The sequence below is a fragment of the Perna viridis genome, chromosome 4 (assembly GCF_037379345.1).
Source record: "Perna viridis isolate PV_CMFRI_1.1 ecotype Kerala chromosome 4, ASM3737934v1, whole genome shotgun sequence".
NCBI lineage: Eukaryota > Metazoa > Mollusca > Bivalvia > Mytilida > Mytilidae > Perna > Perna viridis.
Window position 1 is genome coordinate 46767154 of NC_142448.1, and position 13872 is coordinate 46781025.

General features: G+C 33.3%; 1 protein-coding gene across 4 annotated transcripts in view; it reads right to left on the bottom strand.

Moving 5' to 3' along the window:
* Window positions 1-718: 718 nt before the first annotated feature.
* Window positions 719-13872, bottom strand: part of LOC148620301 (extracellular serine/threonine protein kinase FAM20C-like) — a 34950-nt gene continuing 21796 nt past the window's right edge. For all 4 annotated transcript variants that reach the window (XM_088581058.1, XM_088581057.1, XM_088581055.1 and 1 more), the window contains exons 3-9: window positions 13011-13135; window positions 9630-9708; window positions 9022-9114; window positions 6815-6927; window positions 3617-3907; window positions 2188-2269; window positions 719-1927 (exon numbers count right to left, since the gene is read on the bottom strand). In XM_088581058.1, the coding sequence (XP_088437184.1) occupies window positions 1648-1927; window positions 2188-2269; window positions 3617-3907; window positions 6815-6927; window positions 9022-9114; window positions 9630-9708; window positions 13011-13135 (1063 nt within the window). In that variant the 3' untranslated portion in view covers window positions 719-1647. The remainder of the gene's footprint in view (window positions 1928-2187; window positions 2270-3616; window positions 3908-6814; window positions 6928-9021; window positions 9115-9629; window positions 9709-13010; window positions 13136-13872) is intronic.

The window sequence follows — 13872 nt, forward strand, 5'->3', positions numbered from 1 at the left end:
ATTACTTAAAGGTGTATTTATAGAAGCTGAAAACCTACATTGATCTCGGAAAGTATTTATTATTTTGTTTTAAGACTATACTCTGGTGCATGTGTTACGTTTCATCACTGGGATATATAGTGCATATGTTGTGGTATTGCTTGTAAATATCAGTAAACTATTTATCAATGGTAATGGCAATTTGTATTCCATTTTAAATAAGCGACTGATGTGTATATGAGTAAATAATACATACCGAAATATAATTTTTTTATTGTTAATTTTCAAATCGTCCGTTAGGAGTGTATACTTTGTATATTATTTTTAAATTTCGTTTTGTATGGTATGCAATGAAAGACACAAAGATGATTACCGAATGCGCGTATTCCAGTCTGGAAAAAAGTAAAAAGAAAAAACAGAGGTTTTTGTAGACAAAAATCGAAACTCTCATCCCTAAATTATGACGAGAATGGAAATGGTGAATATATCAGGACAACAACCCATTCAGGATGAAAAATGTCAGCCTAATGCCATCCATCCCACCGGTGTTTTTTTTTATTATTATTATTTAGGCGACTCCAATCCAGTCTCGACTATTAAAACGTTAGTCCGCGTAACATAGATGTTTATCAGATAAACATGTCCCATCACTAACAGAGCTTATGGGACGGCAAGACAAATGATATGTCACTTTTATTCTGACATAAGGATTATACAAGGAAAAAATCAAAACATGGACCACAAAATAAATAACTTTACTTCATTACTCCATTATACACTCAACCATACTGTCAGTAACAAAACTATCCGGAACAAGTGGTAGTTCAAAAATAGCACCATTTCTGTGATTTACTCCACATTTGTGTAATACATATAGACAACATTTGATTTTCTTTGTAAGTCTCGAGTCAAACACTTCACCAACATATTCTAAAGCAAGAATACCACATCAGTCCCCAAAAACATAAATCAATAAAAACTTCATGGCCAATCTATCAACAAATATCTATCAATTTTCTAATTCACATTCTGAATGTTTTTGGAATGTTCTATTTTATATATCTATTCTAAACTTATGCTACAGATTAAATATTTAGGACCAGCAGAACTTCTTGATCGAAAATATCATTTATTTTGCTTTAATAAAATTGCTGTTTCACGGTAAAAGTTAAACATGATATTCCAGCAGTCCCTTACTGTATCAACTTCTTTTTCTCCTATAGGAGATTCAACAGGACAAAAATTCGGAATTCTGCCCTGATTTTATGTCTGATTATCATTCATCATAAGCCGACATCTTCTTAGATTCCTACTTCTGTGTTTGTTAATAACATAGCAGTAAGCATTAAGACAGCCCAAAAACATCTTGTTTTGACAAAACATGTAGCAATGATTTGAAAACAAGAACATAGTAGTGACAACTATAGAAAACCATTTTTGAAATACTCTACATTATTTAGTAATAAACATACAAGCTTCAAGACACAAATGTTTTTAAGAACAAATACAATCAAGAAAGTCAGTGACTTTTTAACAGCAACACTTCTATAGGAATAGTAGGTGAGAAGTAGTCCGAACAAACCAAACCCATTGGAAGAAATATCAACATCCCTTTCTTTAAATTGAAAAAAAAAATCAAAAAATAAAGCCATTAAAATCCACAACGGTTCATTTGTCAACAATAACATCATCTATATCTTTGCCATCTTGTATACAATTGTAAATTTCTTTCAGCACTTTAATGATCCGTCTATCCAGAGCGTAGAGATGGGGTTCAGTGAGGATGGGACTAATAGAATCTTTGGCTAATGATATCCTCATTAATGAACTCATTTTGTCAGGTCCTAGGTACAACTTAACTAGTTTTATAAAGGTAGAGTATCGTATTTGGCAGCACTGGTAAATTGGAGCTAATATTGACATTTCATCATGTATTGTTTTACCGAACCTGTAATAAAAAGAACAAAGTAATTGGAGTGTTACAAGATAAACAGTATAAATTTCTTCTCTATTGGGTACTTTTTTGAACTGAAATAACTACAGAATAGAGCACTTCTGTCCTCTTGAAATGCATCAGTTAATCGTGCTTCATAGGTAAGCTAACATGCCAAAAGTGTTAACGTCAGATGTGTAGTCCACTGTATTACAACTTAATATTGCTATACCTTGTCAGTATGTTCTATTAAGTCTTGATTAGTTACAACTTACCCTCTCCCATTATCAAGATGTAAATGGAATGTGTCATTACCAAAATCTTTTATGGTTTCGTAATGATGCCTATCCATATTACCTAAAAACATACACTTCATTTTAAAATAATGTTTACACACAAAGAGAGATAACTCCAATTTCTATTGTAATTACCATGCGCAATAGGTCTCAGTATCGTATTAATTTGCCCATAGACTTCTATAGGATACAAGAGCGCAATTATTCACAATGCAATTTCAGTATGGGGGGGGGGTCTTCACTTCCACTAAAATCTAGAAATAGATCCGGGTGAAATATCCATAGTCGAACGCAATGTTGCTAAAATACACCCATATAGCTTTTAATAAAAACCACCATGTCATCCGGCGTTTCTACCCGTAAATTAAGGTTCAAAAAGGGGGATTCTTTTTCAAACATCAATTTTTCAGTAGCCACTCTAAGCCTTAAGTGCTCCATGAAATAAGCATATATAGGCTGCAAGCTTTCAAATTCGAAACTTTTGGTTCCTTACTGTTCGTATAATTTTTTTTCACGAAAATATCTTTTTTTATTATCCACCAGTCGTGAACGTGTCTGTATTTTCCACTGGGCTGCATGTTGGGGTAAAGATCTCGCTGAATACCGAGGAGACATAATTGCGCTATTGTAACCTATAGGGAAGTGCTGGTCACCGTGAAATTTAAGGCGCCATTGGGGGCATCGGTGTCCGGAATAATCTTAACCACTTTTACATATTTTATAACCTTTTTTACATTGAATAATCGGAAACATCTTTTTCTTGAACCAATAAATTTGTTGAAGTACGAACAGTACATTGATCAAACAAAATAAAGATCACTAAATAAAGTCTAAATCAGATTTGTTTTAACATAGAGAGTAAATACGTCGTCTATCTTTTAAAGATAATACTTGTTTAAAAATATGTAACTTGAATCAATAAAACTTTCACCTAAGTAGTTTTTCTAAGAACATGTGAAAAAATAATATTCTGCAAAAAAAGTAGGGTGAGTCCATGACGATCGGACAGAAAAGTAGTCTTGACCAGTATGAGCCATTTTCTTTACTTTCACTTTCGTTTTGTACTCATCAAACAAACCTTTTCAGTGGTACATTTTTATGTTATAATGTCAAATTTTCTAAACAAAAAGTAAGTCATCTTATAGTGTTATGTTTGCTCCATTTTATAAGTCATTGTTCATATCTTTTGACAAAACATTAGTGCGTAAAGAAGCAAAAAATGCACTATATGTTTATACCCTCCATGTTTTGACGTGTACCCGCGTAGGGCTATGCAATACGATACTGGTACTACTACTCAGATAAAAGACAAGCCACAGATAAATAAAACACATTCATATTGGCCTCTATCATCAAAAATGAGATTTTCATAATTCCTGTGGTTGTTGACGACTTCATTAAGACTCACCCTGTAAAAAGTCAAATATGTGCATGTCAATGAGATCATTGAGTCGTCTCCCTTTATTGTAGGGCTGCCTTTGTCTGACCTTTTCACAAAGGTCATCATAGGCTTCCCAGTATGCCTTTCTGTGTTTACTATATGACCGTTTCCATGGATTTCGCCATGTTTTTCGGGAAGCCAATTTCTCAGGTGGAAGGAATGTTGCGAATGAGCCCTCTAACATATCTGGATTTCCACAGATAGCATGACTTGTATCACAATAATAAGAACAGGAACCATGAAAACACACGTTATTGGCTAAAAAAAGAAAAAGAACTAAAATAAGAACTTTATTATTCTAAGAGCTGCAAAGGGATTCACGATAACAAGTTCGGAAAGATTCAATAAAAATAAATAATGACAATATTGAGGAACAAAAAATAAATAATGACAATATTGAGGAACAATGGCCCCATGTAGCCTACTCTGAATTAAACAACACTATAGATGGGCCTAATACATGCATGAAGTGAGGCGTGCTTCATACATGTTTGTTGCTTTGTACTTGTTATTTTGTTATTTTATGTTCTTTGTTGTGTGTGTCTCTGTTTTATATGTCTGGATTTTATCCCTGGATTATATTCTTTTGATTTCCGCTAGAATCTTGCTAATTTGTTTAAAATCCCTTTGATCTTACTATACGATAATTTTCAATCTCACGCCAGTCGAGTGAGAATGAAAATTATCGCTAGTTTTTATGTCTTCGCGTGATATATAAGCAACAGCGTTGGAATATTTTGATTACTCTTATGCCATAATAGTCCGCGGCTTTTCTCGCCTGACCTAACAACCCCAAAGCGAAGGCTACCTCATTAAGCCACCTGGGGTATACACCTTAACTGCTGTGAGGGCTGACTTCCGACCCCTGTCCAACTTTAAAGAATCGTAGTCGTCTCCTGCGAATTATACTTTCTTGTTCAGACCTGTTCATTTGTAAGTACTCGAGCTCTGCATAGGCCAATACATATACATCATCGAAAAGGGTGTAAGATTATTAGATTATTTAATATTTTTTTTAAACGAGAGGGAGTTTCTCATGCTTATCTCGTTTAGTGGCTTTTCCGCGAGACGAGATAAATATGAAAAACTCCCGCGAGTTGAAAAAAATTAATAATCTCGTTATCGCTGTTTTGCTAAATTGTAAGGTATTAGTTTCCTTTTATTTTCAGTTTTCTTGACCTAAATATCTAAGTTTTATAAGCACTGCAAAATTTCTTTTCGGGACTATTTTTCAGCAACGTGCTACGTGACGTCACGTATGTTGTGCAGCTGTGATACACATTTTTTGAAAAAAAAATCGATTAACTATGACGATCGTGTTTAAAATTTGTTAAATAATTTGGGAATTTATTCATTCTAATCGGGGAAGTTACTGTTTTCAATCATTTTCCATTGTAGATTAAAAAATATTGCCACAAATCTGCCATTATTTCATACGCAGTAAACAGGTGGTTATTTGGGTAGTCAAATATTCAAACGCTGTTGCTTGTATGTCATGCGAAGACGTAGAAACTAGCGATAATTTTCATTCTCACTCGACTGGCGTGAGATCAAAAATTATCGTATAGTAAGATCAAAGGGATTTTAAACAAATTAGCAATAATTGATGATATCATTGGCAGTTTCTAAGTTGTGAGAATGAAAAAAAAATTACATGCTCGTAAAACGTTGTTATGGTAGTAGAAAGAACTTAAGTTGGACTCCTATTCTTACCTTATATAGCTAAATGGCGATTTATTTTCAGTGTGCAATACACATACATTTGAAAAAAAAATTATCAAATCAAAAGAAACATTTGTGTCATTTTTGTCTTAAACAATTCAAATGACGATTTTAAGGGTTAAGTGATGCATCTGTCTAACAACTTTCTGTTTGTGTTCAGTGTGTTTCATGTTAATAGACTGATGACAATTAACTTCATAATTTTATACATCTGGTTATACTTAATAATTCACTTTTTACGATTTTTATTATATGTGGTTTCATCAAAGTATAAACAATGATAAGTAACAATAGTACAATAATGTAAAAAACAAGCTAAAATAATCGTTTCTGTGTTAGAAATTCATTACTGAGTAATGGAATCAACCTCAGACAAAAATTTTCGACATTAAAATGGATGATAATATCCTTTAATATATTCTACATTTATGATAATTGGTATTTTATTTTCCTTTATATGTCATTTTTTTAATAATTTGACATGCATAAATGCTTTATCATTTGCATTTGTATAATGCATTGTTACAGTAGATAAGTAGATAATGTGTGAATGATCAAGTCTGTGTTTCTATAAGTGCCATAGGTATGATAAGACCGTTTGTTTTTAAGTGCTAAACTTTCCTTAAATTCATTTTTAAATTTCAAAGCAACTTGTTAACAATTATTTCCGATCATACATAAATGCTATGGCAACCTGACTTAAGGACCAACTTTCACATTGTCAACGTCGATTCAAATCGATGTTCTTTCAAAGATTCTATTATGATGCCTGAAAGTTTATTTTGCTGCAATCATAAGATATATTTATAACCAAGGTTTTGAGGTGCCTGGCATAGACTTCCAACACAAATAGCCTGTGCAATGATGAAATAACCGCATAAAATACAAAACTTCCTTGTGTGATGTAGGTCTGTGAGCGTTATTACAGCGTGTGGTATTTTAGCTTCACCTTATGATTTGATGCTAAATCTTTGGGCATTTCAAATGCAAACTTTATTGACTTTTAAAGCCTGACAGTTTTCAAACATAATAGTGCGATTTTCCTATTAAGAGACGGCCCCAGTCGACAGAATATAAATTTAAACTTCATTTTCCAGGTGTGAGAAATTCGGTTATTGTTGTTGAAACAATATTGCAATTTTCGGAACCTACTTTGATTAAATGCAATACACTTCCTTTTTTTCTCTATGAAAGTTGTTTCGCTCGGTCATCTCATTGTCTGGTTATGAAAGTTGAATAACGAAATCTATTCACTTCACTACTTTGAAATGTTTCAAAACATTATCGAACAACCATTTTGTCAGTTGTATCAACGACGGTAAAGTTGCTTTTAAATGAACATACAACACAGAATCTTTACACCGAGTTTTAACAAGACATTGGAAAAAAGACAACAGGATAGTTAAAAGTAGGACTCAGTACTTAATTCTTGTAATTATATACCTGGTGATTTGAAGAATGTTTTAGACAGCTTGTGGTCTGCTAACCGTTTTATTTCATAAGTCATATTCACTTTCCTGCCAATTGTTGGGGGAACTCTATAAAATCCTAATACTCTGAAATATAAATAAAGATTAATTTGAAGATAAACAGTATTGTAATGCAATCTGATGACGCAGTAAAATTATGTTCTTTTAACATCTATGTTTCCACATTTCTTTCAAGAAAATAACACATAACACGTAATTTCAAATTTTCTACATATTTTTTTCGAACGCCACAAAGTTATTAGTATATGGCCAATCGGAAAACAGAATTGCGATCAGGTGACTTGCGTTTCCATAGAAGAGCGTCATTTAAGTCAAAGGGTAGAAAGCGGAACTATACCGACTGCGTCGGGGAAAAAAACGGAAATTAGCATGATTTATGAGGCGGAAGTTAGGTATAGGTTTGGTTACCCCAGCTTGTAGTCTACATACCATGTATGAAATTACGTAGATAATGGTGTTATATTCCTCCTCATTTATGGGAGAAAGCTATACTAGACTACTTCATTTATTTCTTTAATGCCGTGGCTCGTATTTTAAAAAATAGAACAATGAATACCTTCATGAATATTTAGGAAGTTTTTAAGTCTTTTAAATGCTTTATTATACTATATACTTTATTTGTCATTAAGCATAACACATACAGCTTGTGAGACAAATAAAATGCAACATAAAACAAACAAACAACATATGGTTGAATAAATCAAAATCCCCCTGACCTCAAAGGACAGTTTAATAAAGAACAAGGCATTATCAAACCGAACTATATAGAAGCCAAAAATGTAGACTTCTATTTAATGTAACCAAGAGATGTATACGTAGTCAATCAACATTCAGAATATTGTTAATTATTTTCAAATCTATTCTTGAGATATATTTTGTTTTCTTTCATAACCATGTTTACACAAACGTGTTATATAACAAAATTACTTTTTTTTTACAATAAAAGTCAAAACTAGAAAATGATGGTAATAAATGCCAAAATCCATACAGATGTAAACATATTTTCCTGTTTTGATGAAAGTATAATAAGTTATATGATGTGACAATTTTATGTTTTGAAAAAATAAAACGTAAATCTTCAGGACGAGCTATTCAACGAGATCTGTTCTGTCCAAGAAGATTCGGAAAGCACCTTTAAAGAAAGTTAGGTTTCTTATGACTGTATGTAAATGTAATTTGCAGTCAAAGGACGATTTTAAAAAGCTGCAATTAACGCAGGTAATTTGCCGGGAATTACAGACCTTAAATATTGTAAGACATTTGGTCCCCGCTTATTCTTCCTACATGTATACCTTAGACTAAATTTGTCATTTAAATAAACGTCAAAGGTGACAATCTAATGTACCAAAATGTTAGGAGTAATAACAACCTTGAACCTAAAAACATTTACTGTATATAGAAAACGGGCGCAATGTTGAGACAAAAATGTATTAACTGAGGTTTCCTAATCTATATTATTTTTTTCAACACAGTAAATAGAGTTTCGTGAGGATAATAGAATTCAACATTCAGTAGTTACCCACTAAAATATGAATATTCATGAGTCTCAAGAGCGTCACCGTACAAGAACAATTACAGTACAGCTATTCACCCTCAGGGGACATATTAATATTTATGTTTGCAATTGTTCATTAGTATTTTACACACGTTACAACGAAAACTAATTAACCTTCCTGTCCTATGTTTTATAAATAGCCACATGACTTGTAGCTACCAAACACTGCACATGAAAATCGGTTAACAACGTGGTGTTGTATAGTTATATGAAAACTTCGATGAGCACATTTAGTATTCTTTGTAAGAACTCCGATGATAACATGAGTGTTCTTTATGTTTACTTCAAAAAAATTAAGAGAAAACCAACGTGAATCTGTATGAGGCACTTTGTCCCCAAACAACTCATTTAGCCTTGACTGACCACCACGGAATATCAGTTTCCAAAAGACAAATGATGTTCCCCCTCTTCCACCGGAAATGAATATTTATGGAACAGAGCAGCTGATGTGGCCCTTGTAGAAAGTACTAACTACTCGTCATACTCTCAAAACTTAAAGTCAAATCGTGTTTGATATCCTATCAGGCCTCTTATTTGGTGTAAAATAATTTCATCTTTGCCGGTAATCATGGAAGCATTTTATTTACTATATTATAATTACAAACCTGTCTAAGTGAAAGGCACCAATTTCTGCATTATGGCGTTCAAAATCTGTGAAGTAAAAATGATCTGGCAATGTTTCGTGGTCTCTGGAATGTCTGAAATATATAACGAGAATATGTATGGTGTATATGTCAGAGAGTATTAGGAAACAAAATCTACCATAGACAGGATAACAAGAAATATGCATGCTGACTGAAATTGTAAGTGAATACCGTATTTGAGAAATCGTAAGGTTCTTCTACAGTGATTTATATGCAGTTCATGGCCAAAAACGCTTAATCGATCGGTATTATGTAATTGTGCAGTCATTAATGGTCTATATTGCAGTTATTGTACAGTTTTTTTTTACTATTATTTTCACTCGGTTCTTTTTTTTATTTTCTTTGTATTCAATCTGTCCAGATGTCAATTACCCATTCGAACTAATATAGTCCAAAGTTCATTGGGGTCAGGCATCACTTTCCGTAATAAATACGCCTAGTATAGGGCCTGACTTAACGTATTTGACAAAATGGTTAAAAAAGGTCAGAACTGATACGAATACCATCAGTATTAAAGGTACATGTAAGTACTACGCTAGATCCTGCATGTTAAATTAAATGGTGCTTACCTCATCGGTTTGAACAAGGCCTGTCCTTCGTCACTAAAGGTAATAATCAGCTTTAATTGTGTACCACCCTCCTTCATTTCTAAAAAAAAATAAGTCAGAAATGGTGTAATGATTTCGTTATAATTTCTGCACAGCTAAATATTGTTCAAAATTCATATCAAATTCCGTCTCAGATTAATCCATCTAGTGCAATAAAATGTTTCAGCTATTGACCTTCGAGACTTTAAATACAGTTTAGAACAGATTAGTCTATCTGCACACATATATACATGTAAATAAGAATGTATAGAAATTGTTAAATAGAAATAGAAGATTTTGTTTCTCTCCAAACACTTATAAAACGTCATTTTTATTGCTTTTAAAATGTAAAGTACAAAGCTATATATGGCATCACTCTGTACACATTCAAACGCATGTAAAACAAGATTTCACATAAGTTTGCCCATAGTTTATGAGCTAGGGTCTGCAGGAAGTTACTAATAATATGTCTCAGGTCGCTTCTCCTTCAGACTTTCGGCTCGGTGTAAGAATAATGACATACAATTCTGCCTATGGAGACTTTTGTCTATGTAGCAGGAAAATGGTAACCACAAAGGGCTATTCAGTTACTGTAATTAAAAAGACTTGACCAATATCATATTTAACATCACACACTTAAGGGTGATCATACGTGTTGCAAACGCTGTTGTTGGTCATGACACACATTTTTCATATGTTACTATTGACACAAAGCCAAAGCGACCATTTTATGCTTGAATTGCAAATATAACAGACCTCACGAATTGCTTATAGTAGGATTGCCTCAAACTATTGCCTTGAAGGTGAGTTCCAAATGAAACAGTAAAACTTCTGTCATTTACAGGGAAGAATAATTACATGTATCACGTGTAAGCTTGGTAACATGGTGCAGGCTTGAACATATGTTGTCATTATACATATACGGCTCGGAAAGGCATCCGAGATCATTTAAGATTGCAGTTCATTTATGTAAAAATTATAAGGAAAGGGAGGTGATGTGTCAACAAAGAATGTAAAACTGCTTAAGATACACTGTTGTACAACAATGTTGGTAGTTTCTGGTTGCTATTAAAACCTCTTCTTCCACATTACATGTACATGAATTCAAACTCCATACGAAAAATGACTGATTGGTTGATTGTTAAATGATATGCACCAATCGACAGTTTAAAACCATGAAAACTGGCGAATATGAATACATGTTTACAGCCGTCATATATCAAATTTATTTGACGAGCTTTAGGAACAGTCAGATCGCCAGGGTTCCCCGAGCTAATCTAGCTGAGTGTTTCGAAGCGAGTACAAATAAAACATAGTAATATTTTTGGCAATGTTCATGTATTTTTTTTATCGTACAAACTTATTTTCTAAATAAAACATGCGAAATTTGTCCAAAATAGTACATTTCTTTCAGCAATCTTCTGAGCGCTGCGCTTTAAACTTGTTACTTGTTTCAAGTCCCGTTTTTGACGTTATTATACAGTGGAGAAGTAAAGCTTTGCGTAAAGCTTTATTTGAGACAATCTTAGTTTATGTGTATAGTAGGAAGCTTAGTTGCAGGATAAAGTTGTATAAAATAACCGCGAATGTATTTAATGAAGCCCGCTAGGGTCACTTGAAAAAAAATGTTTTGTGGTTATTACCGCATCCTATGTCAAAATTACGACATCGAATAAACTACATAGAGTATATAGTACGGGTATGCTAAACTAACTCGACAGCCGTAATAAAACTCTGTTGTGTGACAAGACGAAAAAAGTGTCCGACTTAAAACGTGGTATCGATTTTCTCTGTTTCTTGACACTTTACAAATGCCACTTACTCTACATTCAATAAATAAACTAGCACATCTGTCTAATTTTCCATAACCGCACCGAGTTACCTTACTTGATAATCCAAAAATGGATTTTAATGTAATAATGCTGTTAATTCAAACGAAGCTTATAAAGTCTTAGCGCAGATGGACGAATTTTATGACGTGGTAACCGGAGCGTAGAGATGCGAAAGGCATGGATGATTATAATTACTACAATTTAATCAAACTGCAAATAGATGATCGAATAGGCTTAATCTAATATCCACTGCATCGAAAATGCGAGTCGAAATTTCTAAGTTTTGACTTATTCACATGTGAATACATGCAAGATAATAGATGCCAAAAATACGTTGAAAAAAAAAACACAAAAAAGTTAAGTTAATATACTAAACGCAAATTTAAATAGCAGAAAACAAGACAAATTGACAGTGTGTCGATACACCAGTGTATGAATTTACGGTTTGGTACATCGGTCGTTTCAATAGGAATATGCCAAATTTTAAACAATGGTATGCAGTCTGACCTTCGATTTCTGTGATGAAGAAAAAGGGTACAGTTTTGGCTTATTCTGCCTTCCATCAGTCTGTTAACCCCAAACAGCATAAGATAATAACACATGTAACTATGCGTTACATGTATCACAATAATCGAAACGATAAAATACTTAGGTTAGATTCACACACAGTGTACAGTATCCGTGTGTTATGATATAATTTAACTGTTTGTGATGTTATCATCCACGTGTTATTCAAAGTTTGACAATGTTTATGTTTAATTTGTCCGTGGTTCAATTTTTAGATTGTTGGAACAGCGCAAATCTCAGTTATAGACAAGTTATTTCTGAGATGATGTCACTTTTAAATCGTGTATTTATCATTTTTCTATAACAAAGTTTGGTCTTAAACGAGAGAAGTAATGAAGTTTTCTGAAGCCTATGTTAAATCAGGTAGCACGGACATCGCGCTAAGTTTCCTTACATTAACAGTTTTAATACTATCAAAATGCTATGAATGACTTTTAATTTAATTTCCCGAAAGGCAATTAGTTTGGGGAGGGTGTTACATTGCATACTTTAAACTGATTTCAATGGCTTTAGAGAACATTCAATTGTTGTGCTTCAATTTGCGATCGTTTATTATGTCTTGTATTGTTAGCAAACATCATCAACTAAAATTCTACTTCATAATCTACTTCTGTATGGACAAAAACATTATATGTACGAAACATTGGGAAATGCTTAAAAGTAGGTATTCGAAACAGTGTAAAATATCCCTAAATACCAAAACTGATTTGTTAATTGTACAGTCAAGTGCAAAACAATTATAGTAATTTATTACCCACAACTGACTTCGCAAATAGTTACATATAAATCTGGCCTGTACAGTTGCATGAAGTCTAAAAGGAAATGCTTTGAATTTCCTACTTTGCAATTAGCATGCTAATAATAACAAGATTTTCACCCGTAAGTCGCTTATTATGGTAGCTTGTGTTGCGCTAAAATTTCGACGTGGACGTACTATCTGATAAAGGAGACAACCTATTCTTACCAACATCGACGATTGGTTCGTTTGTCATATCCTTTATAAGGCCCTCAATGCTGCTATCGTCAGGATCGTACAACGCCGTCTGGTGGATACCTTTATGAAATCTCTCCCAATTTGTCATATAAGCACTGAAAAAGGGAGCGGCATTGTAAATTTTGTTAGAACAGATAAATTATTAATATTTTCAGAGGTTAAATCTTTCAGATTATATACTTCTATTAAATCCAAACACTCTGCCTCCGATTATATACATATAGTCAAAAAGCGAGTTCAGCGAACAAAATTACATGTTAGAGGTACATGTATAAACATTTCATTTTGTATATGTACCGGAGAAATGCAAGCATGACTATTGCATAAATATCCCTACCAAAAGTCCTACTAAAGAACGAACACTTGTCAAAGATAGAGTTTTGAGGTCCGTCATGGCATTCCAAGAGCAACAAGATACTAATTAACGCATATAAGGCGTAAGAACAAACAGCTGGGATGGCATGCGTTATTTACCCTTTGGTAAATACATATCACTTACAAACAATGCAGTTGTTATTCGTTTCTAACACTTAATTTTCTGCGAGGCATAAGGGATTATAAATCATAGCAAAATAATAACAAGAGGTCCCCAGGAGCCTGAATCGCCAGGTTAAGTTTGTATTTCAAGGGCAAGAAATTTAACAAGGAGTTGTCCAACAATTTTGACTCAAGAACACTTTGGTAGGACTATCATAAGGATCATTTCTGTGATTGAAAGTTTCTTTCTATCTATTTGGCTGAAAACTGTAAAAAAGAACGCCATTTTTCATATTTCAAGAGCAATAACTCTTACAAGGAGTCGCCTGATCCCTGTAGACTTTTGAAGGCCTTA